Raw genomic sequence first — 21,269 nt, 5'->3', positions numbered from 1 at the left:
ACTAGTCACTGCCTTCCAATCCGAGGGCACTCCTTCCACCACAACCCTCTGCTTTCTACATGCAAGCCAATTCCTAATCCACACAGCCAAGCTTCCTTGGATCCCTTGGCCTCTGACCTTCTGAAGAAGCCTACCATGAGGTACCTTATCAAATGCCTTATTAAAATCCATGTAAACCACATCCACCACACTGCCCTCATCAATCTTCCTGGTCACCTCCTCAAAGAACTCCTATCAGGCTTGTGAGGCAAGATCTTCCCTTCACAAAGCCATGCTGGCTGTCCCTAATCAGTCCATGATTCTCTAGGTGTTCATAAATCCTATCCCTTAGAATCCTTTCTAACAGCTTACCCACCACAGACGTGAGACTCACCGGTCTATAATTCCCTGGCCTATCCCTATTACCTTTGTTGAATAAGGGGACAACATTCGCAACCCTCCAATCCTCCGGCACCATCCCCGTGGACAACGAGGACTCAAAGATCCTTACCAGCAATTCAACAATCTCCTCCCTAGCCTCTCGAAGCAGCCTGGGGAAAATCCCGTCAGGCCCCGGAGATTTATCTGTCTTAATGTTATTTAACAACTTCAACACATCCCCTCTCTTGATATCTACAACCTCGAGAACATTACCCCTACCAGCACTCCCTTCCGCATCATCAAGACCCCTCTCCCTGGTGAATACCGAAGAGAAGTACTCATTCAGAACTTCTCCCACTTCTGCCGCCTCCAGGCAAATTCTCCCACCTTTGTCCTTAATCGGACCTACCTTCACCCTAGCCAACCTCCTACCCTTCACGTACTTGAAAAAGGCCTTGGGATTTTCCTTAACCCTACTAGCCAAAGCTTTTTCATGTCCCCTTCTAGCTCTCCTCAGCCCTTTCTTAAGTTCCTTCCTCGCTACCCTATATTCCTCACGGGCCCTGTCTGAACCTTGCTGCTTATACCTCACGTATGTTACCTTCTTCTCCCTAACAAGTCATTCCACCTCTCTCGTCACCCACGGTTCCTTCACCCTGCCATTCCTTCTCTGCCTCACCGGGACATATTTATCCCTAACATCCTGCATAAGATCCCTGAACATCGACCACATCTCCATGGTACATTTTCCTTCAAAAAGGACATCCCAATTTACACTCCCAAGTTCTCTCCTTATAGCCTCATAGTTCGCCCTTCCCCAATTAAAAATCCTCTTGTCCTCTCTGCACCTGTCCCTGTCCATGACAATTTTAAAGGTTATGGAGCAATGGTCACTGTCCATCTAGCTTGTCTGAAATAATGAAAATGACCATGCTTCCACGATCCACCTGGACTGAATTCTAAAGAATTCCCTCCCTCTGCGTGAAGAAATTTATCATTGTCTTGGTATGAAATGACTGATCCTCCATTCTGAGACAGTGAGTCCTGGTTCTAGACTTCTCCCTGCATCCATCCTGTGGAGCCCTGTAAGACTTCTGTAGGTGTCAGTGAAATCACCCCTGAAGGTTTCTTCTCTCTGCTCATTTGGCTCCACGTGGTGACAGGGTACCCACCAGCCACAGTGACCTCACTCCCTAACCCACACCCTCCATCCAGATTTGACTTTTCCTTTTGGGAGTTGAGGCCTGAGTCAGTTCTGGCTGACCACATCTTTCTTCCTGTGAATTTAGGGTGGTAGTAGTGGAAGAGACAGGGGAATTGCAAAAGGCAAAACCCAATCATTCTCAATTTATCAAATGCTGTTTATTTCTGGAAAGAAAAACCTCAAGGCTCCGCCATTGTCCGTTCCCATCCCAACTGGAAACGTTGCGCCTTCCACAGGTAGTCTATCCACCGGGAACTTCCCACCACCTGATGGATCCAATGACTACCACCAGCATAACCAGATGCATTTCAATTGCATTATTGAATACTTGGGAGCTGTAGTCCCATGGTGACTCATCTGTGGAAGAAGAGAGAGATCAACTGGCATTTTTACTGAGCCTTTTGGAATTGGTTTATTATTGTCACTTGTACTGAGGTACAGTGAAAAACTTCTCTTGCAAACCGTTCATACAGATCAATTCATGATACAGTACATTGATGTAATACAGCGTAAAACAATAACAGTGCAGAATAAAGTGTTACAGTTACAGAGAAAGTGCAGTGCGGGTAGACAATAGGTGCAAGGCCATAACAAGGTAGATTGTGAGGTCAAGGATCCATCTTATCGTACCGGGCAACCATTCAATAGTCTTATGAGGATAGGTTGGGTGAGCTAGGGCTTTTCTCTTTGGATTGAAGGAGAACATAGAATGTTACAGCATGGTACAGGCCCTTCGGCCCACAATGTTGTGCCGACATTTTATCCTACTCTACTATCTATCTAACCCTTTTCTCCCACATACCCCTCCATTTGTCTATCATTCATGTGGCTATCTAAGAGTCTCTTAAATGTCCCTAATGTATCTGCCCCCACATCCTCTGCTAGCAGTGTGTTCCACGCACCCACCACTCTCTGTGTAAAAAAAAAACTTACCCCTGACATCCCCTTTATACCTTCCTCCAATCACCTTAAGGTTATGTCCCTTCATGTTAGCCATTGTCGCCCCGGGAAAAAGTCTCTGACTGTCCACTTGATCTATGCCTCTTGTCATCTTGTACACCTCTAGCAAGTCACCTCTCCTTGTCCTTCGCTCCAAAGAGAAAAGCCCTAGCTCACTCAACCTATCCTCATAAGACATGCTCTCCAATCCAGGCAGCATCCGGGTAAATCTCCTCTGCAACCTCTCTAAAGGTTGGTGTTGGTATTGGTTTTGGAGAGGGTTTGAACTAATCTGGCAGGGGGATGGAAACCAGGATGTTAGGGTAAGGGAGGAGGTTTATAGAAACAAGTCCAAGACGGTGTGCAGTGAGGATGGTAAGAAGGACAGGCAGGTGAAAAGTCAGGATAATTTGCTGAACAATAGAAGTACAACAAAATCCGTAGCAGATACTGGACTAAATGTACTATATTTAAGTGCATGTAGCATTAGGAATAAAGTAGATGACCTAGTGGCACAACTACAGATTAATAAATACGACATTGTGGCAATCACCGAGTCATGGCTTTATGACGGATGTGATTGGGAACTAAATGTCCAGGGTACACAGTGTATAGGAAGGGTAGGTGGGTAGGCAGAGGGGGTGGTGTGGCCATGATGGTTAGCAATGATATAAAATCAATAGAAAGGAAGGACATTGGGTCAGAAGAGGCAGAATCCTTATGGGTTGAACTTAGAAATAGCAAGGGTAAAAGGACAATGGTAGCAGTTATATTTAGGCCCCCTAATAGCAGTCAGGAAGTGGACTAGAAGTTTCAGTTAGAAATAGAAAAAGCGTGTCAGAGTGACAACGTTAAGATAATTATGGGGGATTTTAACATGAAGGTGGACTGGGAAATCCAGCAAGGCAGTAGAACTCGGGAGAGTGAGTTTGTGGAATGTCTACGGGACGGCTTTTTGGAGCAACTTGTTGATGAGCCCACCAGGGGATCGGCTGTTTTGGATTGGGTGCTGTGTAACGAACTGGAGGTGATTAGGGAACTAAAGGTAAAGGAACCATTAGGAACTAGTGATCACAATATGATTGAGTTCAGTTTCAAATTTGAGAAGGAGAAGCTGATAACTGGTGTATCGATATTTCAGTGGAACAAAGGAAATTACAGTGCTATGAGAGAGGAGTTGGCCCAAATTGATTGGAAGAGTAAGCTGGCTGGAGGGACGGCAAAGCAGAAATGGAAGGAATTTCTACAGGAAATAAGGAAAATGCAGGATAGATATATTCCAAGAAAAAAGGTTTTGAATGGAAAAAAGGCACAAATGTGGATAACGAGAGAGGTGAAGGCTAAAATAAAAGCAAAAGGGAGGGCATACAAGGAAGCAAAAATTAGTGGGAAAACAGAAGACTGGGAAACTTTTAAAAACCTGCAGAAAGAAACTAAGAAGGTCATTAGGAAAGAAAAGATGAATTATGAAAGAAAGTTGGCAGATAACATTCGAAAGGATACTAGGAGTTTTTTTAAATATAAGGAGTAAAAGAGAGACACGGGTTGATATAGGACCAATCGAAAATGGTGCGGGAGAGATTATAATAGATGATAAAGAGATGGCAGAGGAACTAAATGAGTATTTTGCATCGGTCTTCACTCTGGAGGACATCAGCAATATACCGGATAGTCAGGGGTCTCACAGAATGGAACTGAGTTCAGTTAAGATTACTAGAGAGAAGGTGCTAGGAAAGCTAAATGGACTAAAGACTGATAAGTCTCCTGGACCAGATAAGGTGCATCCCTGGGTTCTGAAGGAGGTGGCTTTAGAGATTGCAGAGGCACTGGTGATAATTTTCCAGGAATCGATAGACTCTGGCATGGTTCCGGAGGACTGGAGGGTCGCAAATGTAGTTCCATTGTATAAGAAAGGTGGGAGGCAGCATAAAGGAAATTACAGACCTATTAGTCTGACATCGGTGGTGGGAAAGTTATTAGCATCGATCCTCAAGGATGAGGTTATGGAATACCTAGAGGTGCAAGGCAAGATAGGTCCAAGCCAACATGGTTTCATGAAGGGAAGATCCTGCCTGACCAACCTATTGGAGTTTTTTGAGGAAATCTCAGGTAAGGTGGATAAGGGAGAGGTTGTAGATGTTGTGTATTTAGACTTTCAAAAGGCCTTCGACAAGGTGCCGCACAAGAGACTGATTAATAAGATGAGAGGTCATGGAATTACGGGTAGGATATTGGAATGGGTGGAGCATTGGCTGGTTGGCAGAAAGCAAAGGGTGGGAATAAAAGGATCTTGTTCTGGTTGGCTACTGGTTACTAGTGGTGTTCCGCAGGGGACAGTGTTGGGGCCGCTTCTTTTTACTCTGTACATTAACGATTTGGATGATGGAGTAAATGGTTTTGTAGCTAAATTTGCGGATGACACCAAGATAGGTGGAGGAGTAGAGAGTATTGAAGAAACAGGAAGGTTGCAGAGAGACTTAGATAGTTTAGGAGAATGGGCAAGGAAATGGCAGATTCAATGTTGAGAAATGTGCTGTTGTACACTTTGGAAACAAATAAACGGGCAGATTATTATGTAGAAGGGGAGAAAATTCAAAGTACAGAAGTACAAAGGGACTTGGGGGTACTCGTGCAGGATACCCTAAAGGTTAACCACCAGGTCGGATCGGTGGTAAGGAAAGCGAATGCTATGTTGGCATTCATTTCAAGAGGTATAGTGTATAAAAGTAAGGAAGTGTTGATGAGGCTCTCTGGGGCACTAGTGAGGCCTCATTTGGAATACTGTGTGCAGTTTTGGGCCCCATATCTTAGGAAAGATGTGCTGGTGTTGGAGAGGGTTCAGAGGAGATTTACAAGTGATGAGCGTTTGTCGGCTCTTGGACTGTACTCACAGGAGTACAGAAGAATGAGAGGGGACCTCATAGAAACATTTAAAATATTGAAAGGACTGGACAGAGTAGATGTGGCCAGGCTGTTTCCCTTGGAGGGTGAGTCCAGGACCAGAGGGTGCAATCTTAGAATTAGAGGGGACAGGTTTAAAACAGAGATGAGGAGAAATTTCTTTAGCCAGAGGGTGGTGAATTTGTGGAATTCCTTGCCACGTGCAGCAGTGGAGGCCAGATCATTGGAGGTGTTTAAGGAGGAGATAGATAGACATCTAATTAGTCAAGGTATCAAGGGATATGGGGATAAGGCCAGAAATTGGGGTTAGAATAGTTTTGTTTTCTTTTCTGCTCATGGAGCAGACCCCCCCCCCCCCCATTTCTTTTTCCTTTCTCCCCTTTTCTTTGGAGCAGACTCGATGGGCTGAATGGCCTACTTCTGCTCCCTTGTCTTGTGATTATTGTCACTTGTACCAAGGTACAGTGAAAAACTTGTCCTGCACACCGATCGTACAGGTCAATTCTTTACACAGTGCAGTTACATTGAGTCAGTACAGAGTGCATTGAGGTAGTACAGGTAAAAACAATAACAGTACAGAGTGAAGTGTCACAGCTACAGAGAAAGTGCAGTGCAATCAGGTGCAGGGTCACAACAAGGTAGATTGTGATGTCAGAGTCCATTTCATCGTATAAGGATCTTATCACAGTGGGGTAGAAGCTGTCCTTGAGCCTGGTGGTACGTGCCCTCAGGCTCCTGTATCCTCTGCCTGTTGGGAGAGGAGAGAAGAGAGAATGTCCCGGGTGGGTGGGGACTTTGATTATGCTGGCTGCTTCACCTAGGCAGCGAGAGGTAAAGACAGAGCCCATGGAGGGGAGGCTGGTTTCCGTGACATGCTGAGCTGTATCCACAACTCTCTGCAGCTTCTTGCGGTCCTGGGCAGAACAGTTGCTGTTCCAAGCCGTGATGCATTCAGATAGGATGCTTTCTATGGTGCATCGATAAAAGTTGGTGAGAGTCAAAGGGGACATGCCAAATTTCTTTAGCCTCCTGAGGAAGTAGAGGCACTGGTGAGCTTTCCTGGCCGTAGCATCTACGTGATTTGACCAGGACAGGCTGTTGGTGATATTCACTCCCAGGAACTTGAAGCTCTCAACCCTCTCGACGTCGGCACCATTGATGTAGACAGGAGCACGTACACTGCCCCCTTTCCCGAAATCAATAACCAGCTCTTTTGTTTTGCTGATTTTGAGGGGAAGGTTGTTGTCATGACACCATGTCACTAAACTCGTTATCTCCTTCCTGTACTCCGACTCATCGTTATTTGAGATCCAGTCCACTACGGTGGTGTCATCTGCAAGGTAGAGCAGAATCTGGCCACGCAGTCGTGATTTTGCAGGCTTCAGACACTCCAGTGTGGATTAGAGCCAATAGAGTACAATGGCAGAGTAACTGCATGGCAGGATTTAAAGCCATTCTATGGATAAGGTCTGAGGGATTACTGGGAATCAGTCATGAAGGCTTGTACTGGTACTTATTTTCTTTAACTCATTCATGAGATGTCAACGTCATTGGCAATTGCTGGCATCTGTTGTCCATCCTGAACTACCCCTGAAGAGACAAAGCTGGTCAGAGACAACCACATTGTTGTGTCTGGAGTCACACATAGGCTTGACCAGAGGGGATGGCAGATGAAGGGCATCTGTGAGCCAGATGGTTTTTTCTGACAATCCAGTAGTTTTGTGGTTACTGTCATTGAGATTAAATTTTGTTTAAAATTGAATTCCCTTTCTGGCATTCGTGGGAGTTGAATTTATGTTCTCTGAATCAATAGTCCAGAAGTCTGGCGACCAGTCCATTAACTTGGCCACTTTGCTACCCCTCCACAATTGCAGGATGTCTCAAAGCTCTTTACAGTTAAATAAATGCCTACTGAGGTGTAGCCACTGTTGCAATATAGAAAACATGGCAGCTAATTCGTACGTCACCAACTCCCACAGACGACCATGAGGAATTGAGAGAGATGCTTTTCTCTGTGAGAAACACCATGGATTATTAGTGTTTTGCTCAAAAAGCAGTGATTAATACATGTAGATAGGAGATGATAGTTGTAAACTAATGAGCCGTCAAAGCTGTGAAGATTTGCACCGATGGCCGGCATTGTGTGCACCACTCGAGCAGGTGCAGAGGAGAACTCGCTCACAACACACTGAGGTAGCAGAAGATGAAATGTTACTCTAATTATACCAAAGTGAATTGTAGTCAGTAAGTAGCAGGATGTTGTGATAGATGCTGTATCAATTAGTATGGATCTGAGTGTGTGAGAGGAGCAAGGACTGTTAAATCTGCATGTGGAAGTGTTTGTATTGAAGCTCAGCTGCCCAGTTCCTCTCCAATGAGCTGTTTAGTTTTCATACGTTTCCCATACAAACCACCTGCAGCATGATGCTAGAAAGGCCAAACCCCACTTCTCTTTATTTGAAAGCTGGATTTTAACACAGACCTTCAGATAATGGTCACAGTCAGTTGTATAGTGCACATCAGATAATGCCTGGAAAGCTAAAAGGGAAAATGAGTCAGAGCCTCAATTCCATCTTTAATAATGTGGTAATTTCATGATCTGTGGTAACAAATGAAAAGTTAAAATTTGTATCTGTGAAGCTTCTTAGCAATAAACTAACATTACCATTTGCTACAGCATTAAAAATTATAAATTGCTTAATTAAAGCCATAAATTATGTCAGTATAAGTAACCACTGGGAAACTGTTCTACACCACAGCTGTGGATTTTTACAGATGGAGACATCATAATGTAGGTTAAATCTTATTTCCTTTCTATAAATGAACACCTCAGAACATCATTCAGAGGATGCCAGTGTAGTCCAAGGATGGGCTCTTGCTGCCCATCATATCCAGGGGACTGGTAAACTGGTGATCAGTCACTAAACTGGTAATGGATTCCCTGTCGCAGACCAGGCTGGTGAGCTGCAGGAGTTGCTCTTCCTCTAGGTGTTCCTAACGCGCTCCAGCTATACAGCTGAAAGAAAGCTCTTAGTTTAGACATTATAGATGCTGCTTGACTTGGCCTGAAGGTAGTTTTTTAAATCAGGTTGGTTATTATAATGGCTTTGACTCATCCATCCCTTTCCCTTGTCATCAACAACCTTGTGGTGAGCTTGATGAGGAAAATACCTCCAAAAATTGATGTACTTTGCCAGATGAAAGTAGGTAATCTGTAATAATGAACTTTGCCAGTTTACATTAACAGCCAGCCATGCCCCACAGACAGACGGTGTAATAAGCTCAGGCTGAGTAGAGGTGCTTTTGGAGCTGTGTTTGACATTTGATTACCTGTCAGATGGAACCAAAAAAGCTATTGCAACGTTGTATTCAGATGGGATCAGCAGCATACAGACTGCAGGCAGTTTTGAACATGAAATAATTTGGCATTTTGACGATTTGAATTGTTTCCTTGTGAATTGTATATGGGTGGCTTAAATAATGCATCTTGAACTCTAGCCAAGCAACATTATTATTAGCCCAGGAAAGCCACTCTTATTTCTACATAGCTTTCTATCTTGTTCAATCAGTCGAGTGCCATCAATTCTGTGCTAACTCCCAGTGACCCAGTGGATAAACACTCTCCAAGTCAACCTTACTATGCAGATGCATGTAGGCTTAAGTACTACATAGAAATTACTATTTAAAAAAAAGTCTGTTACCTAGCAGTGTGAGATGATCAATTCAACCCGAGATGAGATGATATGTGAATATTGTCTGAGCAATGTTTATTAATTTAGTTCATTCTGAATATCAGTTAAGCCTTGAACTCATCTAGATTTGAATCCAGGATAATGACCACAGTAGTAATGATAATCCAACAGCATTCTCTGTCCCTTCCTCTGTAGGCTGCTGGCTTGCCCCATAACATGGGTTCCACACTGCTCTCTAGATCCTTGAGACTCCACATCAACACCACTCCCAATACTGCTGAATCTTGCAGGGCATTGCTCACCACACTGTGACCCTCTGGCACTGTTACAGCCTGTAAAAGGCCTACATTTCCACACAGTAGGGCATCAGCCAGTCAGGACAGTCACTTGGCCCAGCTAATGGTATCAGTGGCCGATCACTGCAGTTGCTGGAGGCCTCGATTATCCTTCGCTTCACCCCGGCTGTTGTCAGCCCTCGCCACTCCCACTGATGTACAGTCCCTGTTGCCATCAACCCCACTGGTGTCTCTGTCGCTCTGGTTGGCTGGACCAATTGTTGTTTTGCCTGATTGATCAATGCAGCAGTTTGTGCTGATGCTGCTTCCTTCCCCTTTATCAACACTACCGCAGGTGCCTCTATCAATGCCCATATACCTCCAGCTCCCTTGAAATTCATCTGTTTATTTCCCTCGACTGCACCATGTGCTATCAAGTTCCATGTCTTGTCTGCTTCTGCTTAGTGACATTTCTCCTGGATTTATTATCTGGACTTATTAGTGGCCATTTTAATATTTGTGACTTTTGCTTTTGAATTGGCACAAGTACATTCTATTTCTATGCTACCAAAGCTCATCAGCAATTCTTTTCTGATAGAGCTCATTCTTCCTTTTTCCACAGGAAAATAACCCTGCCTGTTCAGTCTTTCCTGAGAGTTTTAATCCTCAGTTCAATTTACAAGTCATCCTCACACCTTCCTTATGAGGTCCTGTGTCCTTGTTCTAACTTAGACAGACCAGTGCACCACTTACAGATGTAACAAAGCAGTGGTCTATGCCCACAGCAGTGATTCTGTGATTTAGAATTGAGGAAGTAGGTAGTGCAGAGTGAAGCTTGGATATTTCTATTTGATGATTCATTACGTTTGTGAATGAAAGAATAGATGGGGAGAAGGGTTTTGGTAAGAATGTATTAACGCTGGTGTTTTATCACAGGCGGTGAGGTGGGAGAGTTTGCAGAATACGACCCCAATCTGCTGGATGACCCACAGTGGCCATGTGGAAAACACAAGCGTGTTCTGATTTTCCCTTCCTACATGGTAGGTGCTCTCTCGCTCGTGCAGTGGTCTCATGTAGCCGAATCTACTGAAAGAACGGTTGAAATGAAAATGTTAATTTGACAAGCATCCTCACTCCATCTGGAAAAACACTCTAATACACTACTGTGGAAGAATTATTGTGAACAGTGTATAACATTCAGATCTTTAAACAGTCCAGGTAGCGAGGAACGACTTACTCATGGTATGGGCATTAAATGCCGGGGGTAGGAAGTTAATCTTGTTTTTATTGGGAAGCAGACTTCAAGGTGAAGTTTTCAAGGATATGAATGGGACTCGGCCAAACATCCAGACTAACTGATAACATTCGCATAATAAGCATTATTGTTCAAAATGTACTAATTTTGGATTTTCAGCATGTACAATATTTTGTTTTTACTTTCAAAAATAGTTGGGCAGTAGTCTAAGTAGATAAGTGGCTAAGAAGCAAATTGAATACTTGCCTTTATTAGCCCAGGCATGGGATTCAAGAGCTTGGGAGGTTATGGTACAACTCTGTTCAACACTAATTAGACCACAGCTGGAATACAGAGTACAGTCCTGGTCACCACACCACAGGGAGGATGTGATTGCACAGGAGAGGATGCAGAGGAGATTTACTGGGATGGAGCGGGAGACACTGGTTAGGGCAGGTTGATTGTTCTTCGAGCAGCAAAAACTGAGGGAGTGCCTAATGGAGGTTATAAAATGTTAAGCGAGACATAGATGGGGTGAATAGTGAGAAACCTTTTCCCATTGCAGAGGTGTTTACATCTAGAGGACATAGTTTTGAGGGGTAATGAGGAAGATGGTTTTCATTTGGAGTGTGGTTGAAATTTGGATCGTGTTACCCGAGTGGGTAAGTGAGAGCAGGTGCTCCACAATGTACAAGAAGTAATTAAATGAGCACTTGAAATGCTGAGGTGTAGAAGGCTACAGGCTATGTGCTGGGGAATGAATGGGATTAGTGCAGACAGGTACTTGGTGGCGGCACAGATACACTGAGCCAAGGGGCCTGGTTCTCTTTGGTATGACTCTGTGACTCCAAGCAGGATGCTGGACACCACTGTTTCGAACTGTGCCTCTCGTGAAATTTTGACAAAGTACTGGGTTACAGTTCCTTATCTGGTGTTTTCACTCTCATGCCTTGCACTGTAGTTTTGAGGTGTGTGCCCCAGGCGAAGAGGGTTAATGGGTACCTGAAAATTGAAGCTACCACAGGCGGGCACTGTCTTTGCACAACCAATGTTCACTCACATGTAAGTTTGTGTCAGAGTCACTAGGGAAGAAATTGTCATGTGTTGCACCTGTTTATCAGGTGAACATAACTGTGGAATGTATGACTATGGCCATGTGACTACCTGCTCCAGATTGCAAAAACGATTGGCATGGGGCCCTGTATTCAGGCATCCCAAGCAGATGCCTGAAATGAGTTTAGGTTCCTTAAACGTGTAAATTAGATAACTGCTGAAGAACCTCATTAAGACATTTCTTGCTGATGGGTGAGCAGCCACTCGTTAGCAGCCTCAGTGGTTGCCTGGGACAGGTAAACTGAAATTTATTTAGTAAACAATTCTTTTGGAGTGAGGAAGAGCAGGAATGTTTCTCCATAGGAATCCAGACCAATCCTGCCACCTTTAGCTCCCACTGTCACATCATTGACTGTCCCCATCAGGGTCATCACTGTCAGGATGTATCATTGTCCCTCAACCTCTGTCTCTGCGTGCACTGTGGAAGTGTGCCAGTGGTGACGAGTGGTGCAGTGAATGTTGACCAGCCCTGAAGACCTTCAGCCTCCCACCGTACAGGCTGGACACCAGGGCGTGGGCCGTACTCGATGCCATTGTGCAGCAGACCCATCCTTGGTCTTTGCTGGGGCCTCAGAGTCCTGAGGTCAAGTGTACCAGGTCCACGATCATCCTGGCTGAGATCCACCAACTCAACATTGAGCAGCAACCATACTTGAGATGTTGGTAAGGCACTGAGCAATCTGGGCAGGGCTTGTAACTCCAAAGTCACCTGAGGGAGTGATTCATTTTTAATTGCTTTCATACATTGAGTAGTGCTCAAGGAGATTATGTGGGTGTAACATCAGCCCTGGAATGATAAATTTTCTTTGTACAGACCTGCTGAATACAATTACTTATTTATACTGCTGAACTTCAGAAAGTTAGCAAACTGGGGAGAAGGCAGAGAAGGACTTTGCCTCGACATAAAGAGTAAAATGAGAACAGTGCTCTCGTTTTTGGAAGTGATAGAAAGAGAACGATAACCTGGAGCATGAATTTCATTTGTTTCTGATGTTAAACATGAAGCATTCAAATGAAGAGAGAAGCGAGTATTTAATATGCTGAACTCCAAGTGGATACTGACATGTTGCAACTTCCTCCTGCACGCAGTGGGATTGGTCTGTGCCCGGTCCTGTAACTGGTCAACTCCTTCAGGCATTTAAGATGGATCATATTCCCAATTGAAAATCAGCACACAGCGAATGTGCAGGCATGCTTTAAATAATGTCTGTGCATTCGGTGGAAAAATATATTAATAATATATGAATTTGAGGCTGTGAAGCAATGTGGTTGAAGACTTGATTAATTTTTTCAGGAATGTCACAACAGCCCTGTTCTGGTTTCAATGTAAGAAACAAAATGCTTAATTTATTTAGCCTGTGGGAGGGGAAGGTCTACTTAGGTCTCCATATTCGGATGCTGTTTTGAAATGCCATTGTATTATGCATTTTTAATGGGAACACAAATGAGTCCTGTGCATTTTTAGTGTGAACTCGATTTGCCAGCTGTGAATGTATAGCCCAAGGGACTTCAGTAAAATGGGCATTATTGATCCAGTCATCAAATGAAACTGAAAATCAGGATTGGCTATTTTTCATGAATAATCAAAGCCAAACTTAAGCCAAAGGTGACTGAGCAAAGTGTTTGAGGAAGGTAACTGATAGAGGATTTGTTTCAGGAGTGGAGTGTCCTGAAGACCATCATCAACAACAGGATGTATTTATGTAATGCCTTTAACAAAGTAAATTGTCCCAAGGCACTTAAAGGAAAGTTGTTTTTTTAATATTTTCTTATTGTTTTTCTCACGACATGGAAGGAGGCCATTTGGCCCATTGTGTTCCTCAGAGTGTTCCCGTTAGTTCTATGGGAATCTCAGGATGGTGATCTCAGGATTGCTACCCGTGCCATGTGATAGCGAGGCAAGATGTAGGAAGATAGTGCAGTTTAACGCGTGGCTAAGCAGATGTGCTCTCTTCCAGGGCAGGTGGGACCTGTACAAATGGGACAGTTTGCACCTGAACTGGAGGGGGACCTTGCGGGAAGGTTCGCTAGTGCTGCTCGGGGGGTGGGGGGGTTAAACTAGAGTTGCAGGGGGGTGGGAATCAGAGTGGCAGGACAGCAAATGGAGACGCTGTGGGGAAAGTAGATGTTAAGCCAACAAGTAAAGGCAGAAATTGACAGGTTGATGAGCACGGTGGGACTAATGTTCTGAGATGCATCTATTTCAGTGCAAGGAGTATTGTAGGTAAGGCAGATGAACTTAGACCATGAATCCATACATGGAATTATGATGTTGTAGCCATTAGTAAGTCTTGGTTGCAAGAGGGGCAGGACTGGCAGCTCAATGTTCCGGGGTTCTGTTGTTTTAGACATGATAGAGGGGGAGGTATTAAAGGGGGAGGGGTGGCATTACTCATCAGGGAAAATGTCACGGCAGTGCTCAGAGAGGACACGCTGAAGGGCTCGACTACTGAAGCAATGTGAGTGGAACTGAGGAATAAGAAAGGGATGACCACGTTAATGGGCCTGTATTATAGACCTCCCAATAGTCAGCAGGATTTTGAGGAGCAAATTTGTAGAGAGAGAGAGAGCAGACAGTTGCAGCAAATATAAAGTTGTGATAGTAGGTGATTTTAACTTTCCACATATTGACTGGGACTCCCAGACTGTAAAAGGACTGGATGGGATCGAGTTTGTCAAATGTGTTCAGGAAAGTTTCCTGAATCAATATGTAGGTCATATCAGTGCCACACTGGATCTCTTCTTGGGGAACGAGACAGGGCAAATGACAGCACTGTGTGTAGGGGAACACTTTGGATCTAGTGATCATAATTCCATTAGTTTCAAGATAATTATGGAAGGATAGGACTGGTTCTCGGGTTGAGATTCTAAACTGGAGGAAGGCCAATCTTGATGGCATCAGAAGGGATCTGGCAGGCGTGGATTGGGATAGGTCGTTTTCTGGCAAAGAGATGCTTGGTAAGTGGGAGGCTTTCAAAAATGAAATATTAAGAGTACAGAATCTGCATGTTCCTGTTAGAATAAAAGGCAAGGCTAACAGGTTCAGGGAACCTTGGTTATCGAGGGATATTGAGGCCCTGGTAAAGAAAACAGAGGCGCATATCAGGTACAGGCAGCTAGGATCAAATGAGGCACTTGAGGAGTATAAGAAATGCAAGAGAACACTTAAGAGAGAAATCAGGAGGGCAAAAAGAGGACATGAGGTTGCTCTGGCAGACAAGGTGAAAGAGAATCCCAAGGGTTTCTATAGCTATATTAAAAGCAAAAGGGTAGCAAGGGACAAAATTGATCCTCTTGAAGATCAGCGTGGTCATCTATGTGTGGAGCCGAGAGAGAGAGAGAGGGGAGATCTTGCATGAATTTTTTGCATATATATTTACTCTGGAGACAGACACAGAGACTATAGAACTGAGGTATAAGAGTAGTGAGGTCATGGACCGTATCCAGATTATGGAAGAGGAGGTGCTGGCTGTCTTGAGGTGAATGAAGGTGGATAAATCCCCAGGGCCTGACAAGGTGCCCCCTTGGACCTTTTAGGAGGCTAGTGCAGAAATTGCAAGGGCCCCGGCAGAGATACTTAAAACGTCCTTAGCCACAAGTGAGGTGCCAGAGGACTGGAGGATAGCTAATGTTGTTCCATTGTTTAAGAAAGGCTCTAAGAATAAGCCGGGAAATTTTAGGCCAGTGAGCCTGACGTCAGTCGTGGGTAAATTATTGGAAGGTATTCTGAGGGACAGGATATATAAGTATTTGGATAGACAGGGCCTGATTAGGGATAGTCAATATGACTTTGTGCGTGGCAGGTCACGTCTAACCAATCTTATCGAGTTTTTTGAGGAGGTTACCAAGAAAGTCGATGAGGGAAAGGCGATGGACGTTGTCTACATGGACTTTAGCAAGGCCTTTGACAAAGTCCCGCTTGGGAGGCTGCTCCAGAAGGTTAAGTCACTTGGCATTCAGGATGAAGTAGTCAATTGGAATGAACGTTGGCTTAGCAGGAGAAACCAGAGAGTGGTAGTAGATGGTTATCTCTCTGACTGGAGGCCTGTGAGTAGTGGTGTTCCCACAGGGATTGGTGATGGGTCCGTTGTTGTTTATCGCCTTGGCTTAGTTGGTTAAAGTGACTGTCTGGCAAACAGGAGATCCTGAGTTCAAATCTCAGTGGTGCCTTCTTTCTGTAGTGTACACAGTAGTGTAGCGGTTAGCGTAATGCTATTACAGCGTCAGCGACCTGGGTTCAATTCCGGCCGCTGTCTGTAAGAAGTTTGTACTTTCTCTGTGTCTGTGTGGGTTTCCTCCAGGTGCTCTGGTTTCCTCCCACATTCCAAAGATGTATGGGTTAGGAAGTTGTGGGCATGCTATGTTGGTGCTGGAAGCGTGGCAACACTTGCAGGCTACCCCCAGAACACTCTATGCAAAGGATGCATTTCACTATGTGTTTGAATGTACATGTGACTAATAAAGATATCTTAATGATTCAGATGATAATGTGGTGAACTGGATCAGCAAATTTGCAGATGACACCAAGATTGGGGGCGTAGTGGACAGTAAGGAAGGCTATCAAAACTTGCAGCGTGATCTTGACCAGCTGAGAAAATGGGTTATAAGATGGCAGATGGAATTTAATGCAGACAAGTGTGAGGTGATGCACTTTGGGAGGACAAACTAGGGTATGACTTACACAGTGAATGGTAGGACACTGGTATGCGGTAGAACAGAGGGACTTGGGAATACAGATCCATAGTTCCTTGAAAGTGGTGTCACAGGTAGATAGGGTCGTAAAAAGAACTTTTGGAACTTTGGCCTTCATAAATCAGGGCATTGAGTATAGGAGTTGGGATGTTGCGATAAAGTTGTACAAGACGTTGGTAAGGCCGAATTTAGAGTATTGCGTGCAGGTCTGGTCACCTACCTACAGGAAAGATACCAATAAGCTTGAAAGCGTGCAGAGAAAATTTACAAGGATGTTGCTGGGACTTGAGGACCTGAGTTATAGGGAAAGGTTGAATAGGTTAGGACTTTATTCCCTGGAGTGTAGGAGAATGGGGGGAGATCTTAAGGAGGTATACAAATTATGAGGGGTATAGATAGGGTGAATGCATGCAGGCTTTTTCCCCTAAGGTTGGGTGAGACTAGAACTAGAGGTCATAGGTTTAGGGTGAAAGGTGAAATATTTAAGGGGAATCTGAGGGGGAACTTCTTCACTCAGAGGGTGGTGCGAGTGTGGAACGAGCTGCCAGCGGAAGTGGCAGATGTGGGTTCAATTGCAACATTTAAGAGGAGTTTGGATAGGTACATGGATGGGAGGGGTTTGGAGGGATATGGTCCGGGTGCAGGTAGATGGGACTAGGCAGAAGATCAGGTCGGCATGGACCAGATGGGCCGAAGGGTCTGTTTCGCTGTGGTGCTCTGACTCTATTCCCACATATATTCCCCTGTTCTTTCTCACGTACAGGGTAGATAGGGAGGACTTATTTTGCTTATCAAAAACTGAAGGACATAGATTTAAATTAAAGGGGAGATGAGGAATAATTCCTCACCCAGGGGGTAGAAGAGATCTGGACATCACTGCCTGAAAGGAGGGTAAATCAGAGCTCTCAGCACGTTTAAAATGTAAACACGAGACTGCAAATGCTGTAATCTGGAGCAAAGTTCAAATTGCTGGAGGAACTCAGCGGGTCAGGCAGCATCTGTGGAGGAATCCTGCACCCTGCATAGGAGAGGAAGAAAACTTCTTCAAAGTGGGCATACTTTGAAGAGACTTTGTAGTGCTGCAGTAAAATGGGAACACGAGAGTTGCATGTGCACAGTTTAAGTCTGCAGGGCTGTGTACTTGAAGGGTTGTGAACTGCAGCAAATTGATAGTGAGATTAGGCTGGGAGCTTTAACAACTGTCTTATGAGGATAGGTTGAGTGAGCTTGGGCTTTTCTCTTTGGAATGAAGGAGGTTGAGAAGTGACTTGATAGAGGTATACAAGATGATAAGAGGCATAGATCGAGTGGACAGTCATAGACTTTTCCCAGGGCAACAATGGCTCACACGAGGGGGCATAATTTTAAGGTGATTGGAGGAAGGTATAAGGTGGATGTCAGAGGTAAGTTTTTTACACAGAGAGTGGTGGGTGCATGGAGCCCACTGCCGGCAGAGGTTGTGGGGGCAGATACATTAGGGACATTTAAGAAACTCTTAGATAGAGACATGAATGATAGAGAAATGGAGGACTATGTGGGAGGGAAGGGTTAGATAGATCTTAGAGCAGGATAAAATGTCGGCACAACATTGTGGGCCGAAGGGCCTGTATGGTGCTGTAGTGTTCTATGTTCTATGTACCCGTTCACTCCCTCCCCAGTTCCCCTGCTACTTGCCTACACCAGGGGTAATCTGCCAATAAATCCATGAACCAGCATGTCTTTGGGATGTGCCTGGAGTACCCAGGGGAAAACCCACCGAAGAAACACTGGAGGTCAGGAATGTCACTGAGCCACATCAACAGATATTAGGACACATGGCTGAAAACTTGGTCAACAACAGGTAGGTTGAAGCAATTCCATAAAGCAAGAAAGAGAGTAGAGATTTAATGAATTCCAGAGTTGGAGCCTTGGCACCTGAAGGGTTGGCTTCAGCAGTGGCACCAAGAAAATCGGGACTGCAGAAGAATTCTTGTGACAGACTGGCTATAACTCTGGAGGGGATTCGAGGTGTGAACCTTTTGTGTGACCTGGAAATGAGAATAGGATTTTAAAATGAAGGTATTGCTGCAGCAGAAGCGCAGGAGACCTGGTGATAAACAGCACAGTTTCAGTTTGGGTTTACAAAGTTTACAGATTAGAATGCAGGCCAGGGGAATGTTACTGGTATCGAGTTCACAGGTGCACTGAATAATGTGTTGGCAGCAAACGAGTTGAGCCAAGAGTGGAGATTGATGTATTTTCCTTGTGCTGATGTTTTGATCATCCTCTATCAGTTCCGACTCCTCTGACACGATGCTGCCATCAAACACATCTTCCCTTTCGATATTCCGAAGGCCTTGTTCCCTCTGGGACACCCTGGTTCACCCTTCCATCTCTAATCCCCTTGACATGGCCCTTTCTCACAAAACTGCTGGAGATTCCACACCTGCCTCCTCTGTCTCCTCCAGGGCCAGACTGGGCCAGACCGTTCTTTCATGTGTGATTAAGAACATGGAGGAGCGGGAGGAGACCTTTCACACCCTCCAACCTGCTCTGCCGTTTACGGCCGACCCTTTCTCTCATTCAGCTTGCACTATTTTCACTTTGGTGGCCTGTATTAACTGCTCGCGTTGCAGTTTCCTGTGCATGGTGGAGACCAAGGCAATTTGAGTGACCAACTTGGGGAAGGGCTTTGGTAAGTATGCAAATGTGCCTCTGAGCTTAGAGTTACCTCTCAGCCTAATTCAGCGTTCCTCTCTCGCCCTGACATCCTTGCCTCCAGCTTCCTGCCCTATTCCAGTGACAGTCAATGTAAACTTGAAGAACATCACCTCTCTTTCAATGAGGCATTTTACAGCCTGCTGGTTTCAATAATGCGTTAAGCAATTTCAGATGGTCAGAACTTACAACATAGTCTGTTCCATTTCAGATTTCCAACATCTGCAGTATTTTACTTTTGTAATTTTAGTTAATCATCCTGCTTCAGCATCTGTACCATCTCTCACCAACTTTCTGCATTTTACCCATTACCTCTCTCAGCTTGCGCTGTCGTTCCTTTTGCAATTTAATCCCCCACGCCTTCTACTCTAATACAAACCTTCCTAACTCAATGTAACTGCACTGTGTAATGAATTGACCTGTACGATCGGTTTGTCAGACAAGTTTTTCACTGTACCTCAGTACAAGTGACCGTAATAAACCAACACCAATACCAATGCCCTTTTGCTCTCTCCCCTTCCCCCTTTCCCTACATCTCACCTCTCATTTGTCCTAGTTCCAAAGAAATGTCATTCATTCCGGTCATAAGTCCTGTTCCTCTCTTCACAGGTGCTGCCTGACCTGCTGACCATTTACAGTATTTTCTGTCTTTAATTCAGATTTTCAGCATCTACAATATTCTGTAATACATTGATTCTTCTGCTGAGACATATAAATACACACAAGATGAAGGGTAGATAAATTCTTCCATGTGTTGCTTTATGAATGCATTCCTTTGGATCCCAGATCTCTCAGTAAAGATTGGTTCTCAGATCCCAATGTAAAGTCAATCTGGCAAACAACTATTGTCTCTTGTGAGCTAATTCTGAAGATTAGCACTGAAGTTGTTCTCATTCGTTTTCGAAATCCACGGGCAGGGAAGAAATGTTCAGTTGCAGCAACATCATAGATGTGTTTATGAATATGTCCCTGGTTGCTACTTACAGTTAAATCATAAACATGTTTTGATACACCAAAATTCCAAACAACGGAAATCTTTAAAAGTTGATTCATTATGCTGGGGCACTTTGGGATCCGAAGAATTTGTACCTCCTACGGTGAATCTCATGGATTGCTGGTGTCTGGAGCCTTAGTGGTGATTTATCACTGTAGCTTGGTCCATCTCTTTGAAGCCAAATCTCATATTAGGCAAATTGCACGTGTAACTTCTAAAATTGCCAAGGTTAATCACGGAACTTTTATAAATGTTTGTAAATTTCAGGTTCTGGGTCAATGATTGGCATTCTTTCACATTTATAAAGATTGTTTTGATTTGTGACAGATTTCCTGTCTGATGTGCACTCATTCTGAATGTTTCTTTAATTAGCAGTGGGTATTTGATTTGAATTATATTTTTGATTTAGTACAACTCTGAGCTCCACCATTTCACAGAGTATTTTGCTTCAGCAATAAGGGGAATATTTCCAAGTGACAAGTCAAAAATATCAGTATGTAGAATTCTTCGTCCATTATCTCCCTGCCAGCAATGTGTGATAGTGATTTCACAGCTTTTCTCGGAGATGTTTGTCAAAGTCACGCAAACAGAATTCATCTGAATTTATGCCCTTCAAAAAGATTGACAATGCAATCCGTTCCTGGAATTCAAAACCAAAGGCCGTGGTGGTTGAAGCACAATTGACTTGGTTTTCTCGCTCACGTAATTCATCAAAGCTGTTGAGAATGGACCTGTCCATTTCCATGGTGAAATGAAGAGAACTATCTTCGCTGTTGTTTGTGGGATGCAATCGTTACTTTGCTCTGAGTCGAAGATGGTGAGTCCAAATTTAATCCATTTTTAAGGTATGAATCACAGAATTTGCAGTAGAATGTTGTGCCACTGCAGTGTCATTATATTGCGTTAAAATTGAAGCCTTGTGTATTTCAGTGAATGAAAGTGAAGGCCCTTGTAATTGGTTTGTTTTTCTTGCAAAGTTCAATTGTTGTTTGAAAAAGTTGTTCACTTCATGCTGCTGGATGTGAATCTCTTTAAGCAAAGTCTAGGAAAATAAATCTGAGATTATGAAGATCATGGCATTATGCCACCTGCTCCCCTTGCAGTACAGTGAATGGGCATTGTTAGTAACATTGAATGATTTGTTTGATGCTGGGCTAAACCAAGGTCT

The 21,269-nt window shown here is 44.1% G+C and overlaps 1 protein-coding gene across 1 annotated transcript in view; it reads left to right on the top strand.

Annotated features, from left to right (window-relative positions):
* cables1 (Cdk5 and Abl enzyme substrate 1) overlaps positions 1–21,269 on the top strand; it is a 139,844-nt gene that overhangs the window by 98,913 nt on the left and 19,662 nt on the right. The window contains exon 7 of the mRNA XM_052023672.1: positions 10,308–10,411. Within this exon, the coding sequence (XP_051879632.1) occupies positions 10,308–10,411 (104 nt within the window). The remainder of the gene's footprint in view (positions 1–10,307; positions 10,412–21,269) is intronic.

Source organism: Pristis pectinata, chromosome 9 (assembly GCF_009764475.1).
Source record: "Pristis pectinata isolate sPriPec2 chromosome 9, sPriPec2.1.pri, whole genome shotgun sequence".
NCBI classification, from domain to species: domain Eukaryota; kingdom Metazoa; phylum Chordata; class Chondrichthyes; order Rhinopristiformes; family Pristidae; genus Pristis; species Pristis pectinata.
The sequence above is the reverse complement of the archived record's forward strand: the minus strand, read 5'-3'. Positions and strand labels throughout refer to the sequence as shown.